Source organism: Miniopterus schreibersii (assembly GCF_964146895.1).
Source record: "Miniopterus schreibersii genome assembly, chromosome: 5".
Taxonomy (NCBI): domain Eukaryota; kingdom Metazoa; phylum Chordata; class Mammalia; order Chiroptera; family Miniopteridae; genus Miniopterus; species Miniopterus schreibersii.
In genome coordinates, this window is record NC_138106.1 from 43,596,313 (window position 1) to 43,609,317 (window position 13,005).

The 13,005-nt window shown below is 49.3% G+C and overlaps 1 protein-coding gene across 1 annotated transcript; it reads left to right on the plus strand.

Annotated features, from left to right (window-relative positions):
- Nucleotides 1-7,130: 7,130 nt before the first annotated feature.
- FAM43A (family with sequence similarity 43 member A) lies at nucleotides 7,131-11,955 on the plus strand. The gene has a single exon (XM_081137661.1). The coding sequence runs from the start codon at nucleotides 8,023-8,025 to the stop codon at nucleotides 9,301-9,303; it is 1,281 nt and encodes a 426-aa protein (XP_080993787.1). The 5' UTR covers nucleotides 7,131-8,022; the 3' UTR covers nucleotides 9,304-11,955.
- The last annotated feature ends 1,050 nt before the right edge of the window (nucleotides 11,956-13,005 follow it).

The window sequence follows — 13,005 nt, forward strand, 5'->3', positions numbered from 1 at the left end:
TGCTCGTCCTTCAATGAAGCATGAAGCCCTCCCCCTCCTTGATGAAAACCCTCATCTCTCCACGGTGTGGCTAGAAGTTATTTTTCTCTCTGAACCCCCAGAGGGCTCTGTTAAGCTCAGACTTCATTATCACAGATCAGACTTTTTGCACCTATGTTTCACACTCTGCAGCATACCCAAAGTACCTCCTCTAGTCCACTCTGAATCAGTGAACACTGGATGACAACCTCCTTAAGGGTGAGACCATGGGCATCTCCCCAGCACCTAGTGAGGAGAGGCCAGTACCATACAGATTTGTGACTGAATAGCTGTTACTTTGCCAGCTCATTTGCATAGCCTAGCTAATGATGTGCCAGGCCCACATGCCCAGAGAGAACTCTAAAAAACAGAAGATGAACTAAAACATAGGTTGCGTAATATCCTCTCTACTCTCAATTTGAAAATCCCCAAGTATTTACCATACACACTTAATTTCATTGGTTCTTCTTTATACTATTTCCTGAGAAATAAGAACTGCTATAACTCTCATTGTTTTTGAAGTGAAAACTCCAGAGAGGTCAAGGGTCACTGGGCAGAGCAGAGGAAGGGAATGGGTGACCAGACTCTCATGGACCTGAGCATGATCTTGACCACTTGGGGGACCAAAATCTGAGCATTTGGTGGCAGTGAGAGCCAGTAGCAAGGGGATTTTTAATCAAGGGCCTAGTGAGTGGCAGCTCAGTCAGGTCCCAGAGAGAAGGATGTTTGGTTGATGAAGGCTGTTCCAGTCCAGTCCACCCAATGAACTCATAAGGCCCCAAAACATAGCCTTTCATAGAAGGAGAGAGAGTGTAGAATGTTTGTTCTACACATTTATGTGTTTAAAAGCCTCTGGCTTTATGTTTAGCTGAAGAAAAGTGCCCGAATTTAGATTCAGGCTACCTGGATCCTACTCTTGGTTTGGCTGCTAAATAACTGTATGCCCATGTGCATCACTCTTAGGGCCTCAGTTTCCTCATCTGTAAAATCCTGGGGTGTTGAATAGGTATATTGTCTGGAAGGGCCTTTTCTAGTCTTACCACCTGTGTTTATGACCGTCTGATTGCTGTGAAAATAAACACAGCAACTGTTTATTGTTCATTGCACAAACATTTTTGGTAGGCTGACTAGGGAGGCATTGTGCTAGTAGCTAGGGACAGAAGGGTGAATTAAATACAGTCACTTTCCTCAAGGAGTTCACAGTTTAGTGAGGGAGGCAGGCAGTTAAAGATAATATTACAACTAGGCAAGCACAGAAGTACAGATATACAACAGGGGAGCATGGAGGAGTTAGGGAGGTCAGGGCATTTTTCTGGAGATGGCACCTGAGCTGGCTCTTTAAAAATGAGTAGCGGTCAGCCTGGAGAAGTGGTGGAAGGAGGTCATTCCAGTTAAGTAGAACCACATAAGAATGGCTGGAAGACAAGAAACAGTCTCATGGGCGTGGTGAGAAGCACAGGCATTCTTCATCGCTGGAGCAGCAATTGCAAGGCCAGGAGAAGTGATGAATGAGGCTGGAGAGGTAGGCAGGTGCCAGACCTGAAAATTCTCATGTGTTATAATGAGAAGTTGAGCCCATAACCTGTGGTTGGTGGGAAGCCACTGAATGATTATAATAGAAAGAGGCATAAGGTCAGATTTGTGGTTTGAAGGATAGATTTGAGGGGACAGGTACAAAGGAAGAGAGACTTTTGAGCCTGGGGGAGAGAGGTGAGAATGGGTGTGGATGTGGCTAAGTGAGGGGGTTAGCTGGGGTTGGCACACAGTTAGCATTGCTGTAATGCCTCGGTTTTCTTAAGGAAACACCATGTACTTTGCTTGGCTCTGATGGGGAGTGGGCAGCTTTGGAAAAGTGAAGGTTCAGGGTGCTCACTGAGGGGAGTGGAAGAGTAAATGGAGTCAGGAAAAGAAAAGAAGGCTGCTGTAACTAATTACCATAAACTCAGCTTATATCAACACATTTATAATTCTGCAGGCTAGGAGTCCAGCACGGGTCTCACTGGGCTAGAATCAATGTGTCATAGGATATCCTTTCTGGAATTTCTAGGGTAGAATTAGTCCTTGCCTTTTCCAGTATCTAGAGGCTGCCTGCATTCTTTGGCTTGTAGCCACTTCCTCCAGCTTCAAAACCAGCAAGGGAGGTTTGAGATCCTCTCATATTGCATCACTCTCACTCTCTCCCGACTCCTTCCTTCCAATGAAAAAAAGTAACAATGAGATGCATATAGAATAAAATTAACCATTTTAAAGTGAACAATTAAGTGATATTTAGTATATTCACTATGTTGTACAACCACTGCATGTAGTTCCAAGACATTGTCATCACTCCAAAAGGAAAACCCATATCCATTAAGTAGTTCGCCTCCATTCCTTCGTCCCTCCATCCCCTCACAACCACCAATTTGTGTTCTGTCATCGTGAATTCACCTCCTGTGGAGAGTTCACATAGACAGACTACTACAATGCATGAGCTTTGTGTCTGGCTTCTTTCATTTCACATAATGTTTCTGAGGTTCGCACTTCCACTTTGAAGGAGACTGGTGATTTCATTGGGCCCATCTGGATAATTGAGAGTACCCTCCCTATTTTAAGGTCAGCTAGTCTTTGAACTTAATTCCATCTATAGTCTCTCTTCCCCTTTGCCATGTAATGTAACATTCACAGTTCCAGGGATCAGGACAGAAACATCTTTGGGTGTGTGCGTCATTATTCTGCTTACCATAGGAGAGGTCACAATATGTCGAGGGTCGAATATCTGAGCGATTCAACTCAGCAGTCCAGCTCCAGAAGCAGAGCATATGGACTATGGTAGTGGTCCGGAGCGGGGCTCTGCTGGGTGGATGTGGTGTACAGAAATTGTGGATCCAGTGCTTATCTGGAAGGTCTTGGATGGGGAGGGGCAGAAGGAAAAGAGGTTAGGAAGGTGTTGATACTGGGAGAAATGAAGTGGGCCAGGGCAGGGCTCCCCAAACTTTAGTATGTGTTCGGTTACTGGAGGAGTTTAAGCAGAGATTTCAATTTATGGGCGGGATCCAGCAATTCTGATGCAGCTAGTGGGTGAGTCCACTCTGTGTGGCATGTTGATGTAGATCCTGGAGGTCTTGAGGTTAAAGAACTCATGTGATAAGAGTCAGGAATTAAGAGAGCTGGCAGAGTAAAAGGCTGGGATCACACAGTGGGGTTTTTGAAGCTGGAGCTCAGTTTTGAACTGGCTAACCTAGGTCTCACCTTGAGGCCTTCGTAATAGCTACGCCCTTTGCCTAGCACAATGCTGTCCATATATGTAGTTGTAAATGTTCTAGTTCCCACATTAAAGAGGCACAAGGAAACAGGCAAAATTAATTTTAATAACATATTCTCTTTAACTCAACATAACCAAAGTATTATAATTCAATATACAATTACTATGAAATTGTTCAGCTATTTTTACATAATTTTTATCTTACTAACGCTTCAAAATCCAGTGTCAATGTCATACTTGCTTCACATCTCAATTTGGACCGACTGCATTTCAAATGCTCATTAGCCCCATGTGGCTACGGCATTCACCAGCGCAGAATGGAACGTAGTCCCTCCCCACCTTTGTGTGGCTGGCTCCACCTCGCTCAGGTCTCTGCCAGAGAGAGATGTCTTTCCCGGTCATGCGTCTAACTCAGCCACCTTCCACTCCTGACACTGCTTTCCTTTCTTCAGAGACTTATTGCCATCTGATGTCTTATTAGTTATTTGTTTGCTTATTCTCTGCTCCCCCACAGAATATAAATCCCATGAGGGCAAAGATCTGTCTGTCTTCTTCAGTGCAATATCCCCAGCAACTACGTCACATCCTCAATAGACTCTCAACAAATATTTGTTGAATGACTTTGAAGATTCCAGATTCATCATTTGTTATCTCCAAAGCCAATGTTTATTCAGTAGGATGTTGGGCCAGGGGGCCAAAAGGGAGGAGCATTATGCAAGAAATAAGGTGGGAGAAAGCCAGCCTGAAAGCTTCCTGTGAGTTAAAAGGCTGACTCTCAGATGTCAAGTTAGAAGTCCAGCTCTTCTCCAGCTGTGACTTGGCTGTGGGTTAATTCAACCACTGGCTTATCCAGTTCTATGAGAAACCATCTCACCAGGTGGCACTTCTGCCTGACACCAGTAGATGGGGCAGTGTCATAACAAAAAATAAGTGCAGTCTGCCCTCCAGTAGGGTGTCTAACCTCTTCCCCAAATGACTTTGCTGAAGTTCCGTTCTGGAAAGGCCCTATGTCTCAGATCTGTGGTGTGGGCTCATAATTGGTGCCCCCAGCTTTCCCAACAAAATAAAGCCTCAGTTGTGCCTTGTGCTTTCGGAGGGGTGGCCAGCTTCTCCAAAAGGTGAGGTGGGCCCCAGAGGCTGGCCCAAGCTTCTAGGCCTGGTCCTCCTCCTGGGTCTTTGAGCACAGGCACAGAGCATGACTTACACACAGGAGTGTTCTCATTTGTCTAGAACCTTTCTGTCCTCCCAAGGTTGAAAACAGCTTGTTAAAAATATAGTCCAGCCCTGGCCAGTGTGGCTCAGTGAGTTGGGTGTCGTCCCATGCATGGAAAAGTTGCCAGTTTATTTCCAATCAGGGCACTTGCCCACGCTGTGGGCTTGATCTCTGGTGTGGGGTGTGCAGGAGGCAGCTCATTGATGTTTCACTCTCACATCAATGTTTCTCACTCTTTCTCTTCCTTCCTCTCTCTCTAAAAATCAATAAAAATATTAAATGACTCTTGTCAAGAGAGCCACTTCTGGTCCATTAAAAAAAAAAAAGTCAGTCTAGATGTGGCAGAGACCAGTCCATAGAAGCTGTTCTGTGGGCCTGTGGGCCTGGCACTGACACTCTGGCTGCTTTCCACCAGTGGAATCCTCCCTGCCACTCTGCACCACTGGTTTCCCTGCCACCACATGAAGCCCATGGTGGTACTCCTTGCAGATGCTGAGGCCAACCTTAGCTCCCACCGTTTGTCCCATCCCCATCCTCTCCAAACCCTTCTGACCCTTGGACCTCTAAGCAGTTTGGAAAAGTTAACTGCTTGAACATGACGTCTACTTTTGTAGAGTTTAGGCTTTAAGATTATGGACCAGTTAAAGGTCACTTAACACAGGTTAACTTGGTGTGTTTTTACTGGAATTTTTTGTTTGGAGTGCTTACTGTCTACTTCATTGCCACTGCAAGATATCTGGAAATTTGAGCCAAAGAGGAATTAACCTTGGTTTAAATGGCTTATTATAATCCTAACTAGCTCATTCCAACACCATGCTGAGGAGTGAGACACCACAGCTCTGGTCTAATGACGGCCTGGGGCCAGTCAGCCATGAATGGCCATTCCTGCCCTCAGAGAGTAGGAGGACCTAAAGGCATGATCAAGAGACTTTCTTCTTTGATCAGGAAATTTTCTTCTTTCATTGTTACAATCATTAAACTCCATTCCAATCTGCGCATGTGCATGCATTTTCATGTTCTATCATTTTCCTGTCCGCCATACCCAGAAAGCCCTTTAATTCTTACCTGCTTGAAGAAATCCTGTTCATCCTTCACACATTACCACCTCCATGGAGCCTTCTCTGATTTTCCTAGTCGCAATGAACCTTTTCTTCCAGCTTTGGGTCTTTCTCAGGGCATTTAGCCCACTCTGTCTTCCTGTTCACATGCATTTCTCATTCATTAGTTCAACACTTTAAACAGTGTCTATTTGTACCAGGCACTGGAGATACAGAGTACTCTCACAGAACCTACAAACCCAGAGTTGAGTGGACTTTACATCCTTCATTGGACTGGGAGCTTCTTGGAGATAGGAATTGGGTCTGCAAGGGACTAGGTCAGGGACTGGCACCAAAAGGTACTCAGAAGTTAGTTAAATAGAAACTCAACACCAATGACTGAGAAAAGTGAGTTAGAATTTTAAAAAAGGTTAAAATTAGCAAAGGTAGAAGGCCAGGGAATTTCTGGGAGGGCTACAGTAGTTCTGAAATCTGGCATGGAAGCCAGAGACACCCAGGATCCCCCAGTGGACTAGGCCTGTGGAGTGGAGGTCACACTGTCCTCCTCCAGGATGAACTTGGAAGTTTGATGTAGGATCATCAGGGAGTTTATCACACATTCCAGCAAGAAGCTTTTTTGCTTTGAGAAGACCATAGAGGCATGTAGATTGTTTCAAAGGTGCAGAAATTAGTTACTAGCCCAAAGTAAAGCTGGTCAGATGATTAAAGCTGCATTGTCTAGTTGGCACATAAGAAAAGCATGATTCAAGTGATTATCATTCCCAGTGGAGGATGGCATGGTATTATTTGACACTCAAGTAAAAAACGTCATTTGAATTTTTACTAGAAATTCTCATCCAAAATGTGTCAATGATGTAATAAAAGTGAATGACTGGCTTGTCAAAGTAGACTGAGTTGTGATGACACATAAGCATTTCTTGGAAACTGTGTATCTCAGAAGCTGAAATGCTCGGAAACCTAACAGCAGCAGGGGGCGCTGCTGGGGGCTGGGAGCAGGCAGCCCCTTATTTATACACTATTTACTACATTGCTCACTCCAGCCATGTCCCTATTACCTGCAGAGAAAGGCCCCAAGATAGTGAAAAATAAGTCTTGGTGTTTTCTTTGCCCCTCTCTGTTTTCTTTAGTAGAATAAAATTCTGAATAAATAATATTAAACAGCACCCAGCCATTCTCAGAGAGCTGCCACATAATGAAAGAACCACTATTTTCCCCAACCTTTTTGCATAGAAAATTATAGTATAAAATCCCATCTCCTACCACCTCCTCAAGTTTCAATGGAGACATTTATTCAGTGAGTCGCAATTCATCCTGGGGGCGGAGTGTCAGAAATCAGGTTGCTTTTCCTGTGGGGTAACTCCGGTCTTGGCGATATCAGTAGGTAAAAGGGACGCTGGTAAATTTGGGGTGTAAAAGCTGGATTAGACCAGCGTCCCCATTCCCTCGACCAATGACTGCAACCAGGTCCCTTTAAGAGACCAGGAACCCGCCGGGCGCCCGAGACTAAGCGGAGACTCTCCCGCGCGGCTCCCCCGCCCCGGCGCCGAATGGTTCGCGCCGGCCTATATTTACCCGAGTCTTCCTCCCGGACGGCAAGGATGTGAGGCTGGCGAGCCGGCCAGCGCTCCAGCCACCGGACGGGTCGCGCTGCAAAGGCGGGTAGCGGGCCGAGGGGAAGCGCGAGTGGACTTGGACACCCCTGGAGGAAGAAATGAGGTAGCGACCGTCCCCGGGACCGACGATGCGCGCGCCCTGCCTCCGGAGCCCCGCGCTGCCCCGGCCGAGCCAGCCCGGACAGTGAGCCGGCGCGCGTCCCCGCGGCCCGTGGGAGCCACGATGCAGTGAGCCGCGACGGGGCTGCCGCGGGCCCGCCGCGCTTGGGGCAGCCCTGACTCTGCGACCACCGGCCGAGGCGCGTCCGCCGCCAGCAGCCCGTGGGGGTGGGGAGCGCTGGCCCCTGGGCTCGCTCGCTCTTGAGTTGCCGAGGTTTCTGGCCCCTGCCCTGGGGATCGTGTGTGTCTAAGAGGGGGGCCCTTTCGCATTCGCCGAGAAGTTCCTGCTGCATTCTCGCACCATCTCGGCTGCTTTTGCTTGGGGTCCCTCTATTTATTTGCAGGCGCGCATCTCTTTTTTAAAAGATATTTTTCGCTTCACTGCCGTTCAGTCTTTTTCTCTTTTTGCTTGCCTAAGAGTCTTTGCCTCCGTTTTTGCCCAGGCTGGGGTAAATCCTGTGTGCGCTTTTTTTCCACATTCGCAACTGAATAATTTCTTCCCTAAAAAAAAAAATTCTACTCCTAACCGCTGCAGGGTGCCTGAGCACTACGTCCCCTCCCGCTCCCGCTCCGGCTCCCACTCGCTGTCACTGGGCCACTCCCAGCAGAGTTATTTTTCGGTCTTGCCCGGGCCGAGCCTGGCCTAGGCGGGTGGCTCAGCGGGGCTCGCACTCGGCTCTCCGCCGCCGCCGCCCAGCTGCGCGGGGGCGCCCTCCGGAGATGCTGCCGTGGAAGAAGCACAAGTTCGAGCTGCTGGCCGAGGCGCCGCCGAGGCAGGCGTCCAAGCCCAAGGGCTACGCGGTGAGCCTGCACTACTCGGCGCTCAGCTCGCTGGCACGGGCGTGCCCCGAAGGCGCGCTCAGCCGGGTGGGCAGCATGTTCCGCTCCAAGCGCAAGAAGCTGCACATCACCAGCGAGGACCCCACTTACACCGTGCTCTACCTGGGCAATGCCACCACGATCCAGGCGCGCGGCGACGGCTGCACGGACCTAGCGGTGGGCAAGATCTGGAGCAAGAGCGAGGCGGGCCGTCAGGGCACCAAGATGAAGCTGACTGTGAGCGCGCAGGGTATCCGCATGGTACACGCCGAAGAGCGCGCGTTGCGCCGCCCGGGCCACCTCTACCTGCTGCACCGCGTTACCTACTGCGTGGCGGACTCGCGGCTGCCCAAGGTCTTCGCCTGGGTGTACCGGCACGAGCTCAAACACAAGGCGGTAATGCTGCGCTGTCACGCCGTGCTGGTGTCCAAGCCCGAGAAGGCGCAGGCCATGGCCCTGCTGCTCTACCAAACGTCGGCCAACGCACTGGCGGAGTTTAAACGGCTCAAGCGGCGGGACGACGCGCGTCACCAGCAGCAGGAGCTGGTGGGCGCGCACACCATCCCGCTGGTGCCGCTGCGCAAACTGCTGCTGCACGGACCTTGCTGCTACAAGCCGCCGGTGGAGCGCAGCCGCAGCGCCCCCAAGCTGGGCTCCATCACCGAGGACCTCGTAGGTGAACAGCAGGAGCAGGAGCTGCAGGAAGAAGAGGAAGAGGAGCACACCGAGGGCTGCCTGGAGGAAGAGGCGGAGGAGGAGGACCACACCAGGGCGGGGGACCCGGCAGAGGAAGAGGCCGAGGCCCAGCGGGCCCTGGTGGTGGCCATGCACTTCGAATGTGGAGACTTGCTGGACACGTTGGAGAGTGGCGGGGAGGAGGCGCTGGGGGGCAGCGGGGTCTCGCTGGGCCCCGGGGTTGGGCCGCCGCCTTTGCTGCTGGGCAGCTCCTCCGACGTGAAGGCTGAGCTGTCCCAGCTTATCAACGACCTGGGCGAGCTCAGCTTCGGCAACGACGTGCGAAGCCTGCAGGCCGACTTGCGGGTGACGCGCCTGCTGTCTGGTGAGAGCACCGGCAGCGAGAGCTCCATTGAAGGCGGGGGCCCAGACCCCACTTCTGCCACCGCTGGGGACCAGTCTGGCTCTACGGACCGTGCCAGCCCAGACGAGCCGCGCTCGGGCTGAGCTCCCCGCAGCTTGCTGCGCGCGCCCCGGCGCCCCGGCGCCCCACCGCGACTCCCCACCAGCCTTCTCCACAGCCTCCTTACCTAACCTGACCCCCGCTCGCGCCCAGGGAAGGGAAAGGGGACTCTGAAGGCCCAGAGTTCCCTCTGCCCCTCTCCCTCAACACATTTGGCTCTGTTTTAGGTGGAGCTGAGGTTGCCTGTGGAGATGTGGCGGCGTGTGTTGGGGGTGGGGTGGGGAAACCCTACGGGGAAGGAGAGAGGCAGCCCCTTGGGGTCAGGGGTGAGGGAAATGCCCGCCGAAGTTAGCAAAGCCCCGCAGGCGTCAGGTGCCTGCGGCCAGTTTCCTGTTTGTGGGGCAGCTGGGGCCTCAGAAGGAGGGGTTAACTTCCTCCCCACCCCTCCAACTGGGAGCAGCCTAGCATTGTCATTGGCATGTCTTTTAAAAGAAAAAGGAATTTACTCTCACAATGTTTGAGGCTTTTTTTGTGCCGCCTCTTTGCCCCCAGTCTTTTGGTGCAAGAGCTTGGGTTGTTTACCTCAGACTAAGACCCTTGAAATTCTGCCAAATTCCTCAAATAATTGTTTGGACAAGGGGAAGGGAAATGAAAGAAAGTTGCATTTTGTTTACAGTTCAAGACATCTAGTATCTAAAAGAGGAGTTTTCCTTTAGAAACACACCTTCATCCTGCTCAAAAGATCTCACTCCATGATACTGTGTAAAATATTTTTGCACTGTTGTGAAGTATTTTTGACATCTTTTTTTGTACATAACTGTTCTCAGAGCTGGATGTTTATATCTTTTGCTGTGCAAAAGGGACATGTAAAATGTTGTTCAGTTGTATATATAGAAATGCGTATAAAACATTTTGTTATTTTTGAAGAGTAGCACTGCTCTGGTTCTGTTTGCCCATCAGCAGGGAGAGAATAAAGAGGAAAATTGAACAGGTGAGCGTCTGGAACTACTGCTGAGAATGCTGCGTGGTGGGGGTGGGAGAGGGTGTGTCCATCGGGGATGCTTCGGTTAAAAAGGGTTTAGTCTTTGCCTTGCTTGAAGGTGACTGGGGGAGGGAAACCCTCTTTATACAAGGTCTGGGGCCTCTCTGGCCCTTTGCCACTCTGGGTACTGCAGCTGGGGACAGCCTTCTCAAGTATATCCCATATTCATTAACTTCTGGGAGCGTGAGCTTTCTCTGCGCTCTCTGAGTTAATTCTTGGAGATGCAGGGTGAGTTCTGTTCCTCATATTCAGACCTGCGAAGTTATTTAGGGAGGAGTGACTTTCGACACCTTGTGAGGTTTTACCACCTCCTCCTGTGGTTCATGGTAATGATCAAGTGTGAGAATATGATATCTTTTCCTTTACAGACAGCTCAGGGAGCTTTAAAGGTGAGCTAGAGACCTAAAGAAAGTCTCCGTAGGGCTCTCTGAGGAGTGGGGTCATCTTTGTTTTTTTCTGGGAGGAAAATCAACGATAGAGAAAGTCAGGAAGTTCCAGTGATGGCATGAGTGAGTAGAGATGAAGGTGGAGTGGGTGGGGAGGCAGGTGGAAGACCCTTCTACAACTCAGCATGACCTAGTGGGGGAGTGGTGTGAGGAGGTCAAGGCAGAGAAGAGCTGTTAGAGCTCGGGTGTGTGTGTGTGTGTGTGTGTGTGTGTTTTAGGGCTTTCATGCTTTCTGTGTGTTTGTTTCTGTTGTGTGTGTGTGTGTGTGTGTGTGTGTGTGTGTGTGTGTGTTTTAGGGCTTTCATGCTTTCTGTGTGTTTGTTTCTGTTGTAAATTCCAAACAGATGTCTCTAATTTGGCTACACCCGGTCAGCTAGAAGTTGTAATAAGATGCTGCCAAAACTGTGCCTTCTGCAAATTGTTTTTTCCCTTTGCCCCTTTGGGCTCCTTTTTCTGTATTGCAGAAGTGGATTGCACTCCCCGGTGTCCTGAGGCCACTTTGCTTTGTTTTCACTATGAATATGTTCTGAGCAGCTAGACCCAGAGATTTTTAAGGAGTCTGGAATTCACTGCAATTGTAGAGGAATGGACAATGAAAGATTTTTCTTCCTAATTAATGGGAGTGTTTCAGGCATAAGACTCTTTAGAAAAGCAAAGCAAAGGGCGAGTGGGAAATAATTTTAAAATATTCAGAGTCACTTCTTAGGGGCATTAAGACAAGGTCCAGGCCTTTGAATCTATCATATTTTGGTTTGGTTGAGAATCCCTAGCCTTCTCCTTGAATACTTCAGATACACACTATTGAATGGCATTTACCCCCCCCTCCCCCCCAGCTAGAGAGAGGTCAGGAAAGTCAGATCCCATCCTACCTAGACACCCATGTCATGTGCCCTCCACACTGTTCTCACCTGACCGGCAGACAGCTGTGTGGGCCATCACTATCTTGCACGACCAGATTTCACATTATTTCCACACATTATTTCCACACATTGGCATGTTCCTTTGCTATTTGAAACTGATAGAACATAAAACAGGGTGAAGATCATATGGCTAATACTTGGAGGTGGAGCAGGGTCTTACCCAATTTATGTGTCCCGTGAGAATGCTAAGGTTGGCCTTCATCTGTGACTGATGGGGGTATGGCCATTGGTCAAAAAGTTCAGACAAATGACATTTAAACCACCATCAATAAATGTAAGGCAACCGTCTCGTTAAAGTCTGTTTTTTCCTGTTATCTGATTTATAAATAAGGAAGGGGGCTTAGGGGTGAGGAAGGTGGAAGAAGAAAATAAGCAGACTGCAAAAGAAGCAGGTCCCTTCCTCCCCGCTCCTAGCGCCCTCCTCTCCCCTCCTTCCTCCCCTCTATTTTGGCTTTTCTCCTCACTGCACCCTAGGGCTCTGGCTGATGTAATTCTAGAAGAGATGTGAAGGTGATACATGATTCACTCTTCTTACGTCTCAGTATTCCAGGGATGATATCACTAGCGTAAGAAGAGATGTTTTAAATGAAAACGAAGCAGAACAAACAACAAAACTGAAAACTAATTTGCTCCTGACACTCGGAGGGAAAAGAGTGGTATGACAAAAGCAAAAGTAAGTCCAGTTGGATGAAATACACGTGCCAGAAAGCACCTGAGGCCGGTCTGGTTTACTCATCCATTTAGCTTCTCCTCCGTGCAAGGTGAGACTTGTGTTGCTCCTTTACGTAACCTGATGGCGCTTTAAACGCAGCGAGACTCTTTCCACGCTCTCCCCCAGCTAAGCTGTCCTCCATGCCCAGCAGCGCAGCCGGCTGCCTGGAACTCGGCCTGCCTTCTGCCGCAACAGAGCTTGTTGCAGGGTGCAGCGTGAGTCCCTACATCAACTTTTCTTGTTTGCTTGTATAACTTGTGAGTTGAGGGGGAAGCAAGGAGGAGTAGGACGGAATAAAATAAACAACAGTATTACCCTCTCAACTGTTACAGTTTCAAAGGGCACCCGCTACCACACGCGCACACACACTCATACACACACACTCACACGCGCTCTTCTAAAGAAAACATCCCTCTCATTGCCCCACAGTCAGCAGAAGAGTAGATTTTAAACAAATTAGAAAGGCAGTGTTATACTAAGAAAGCAGGATTCTCTCCGAGGGACAGAGTTGCTTTTAAGGGCTCTGCTTGTGAAAGAGAGAACTGGCTGAGGAATCCATCCCTGGCTCCACACTGGAGATTAAAAAACCTCATGGGAGTCACCAAGGATCATGAGAAACATAAAAA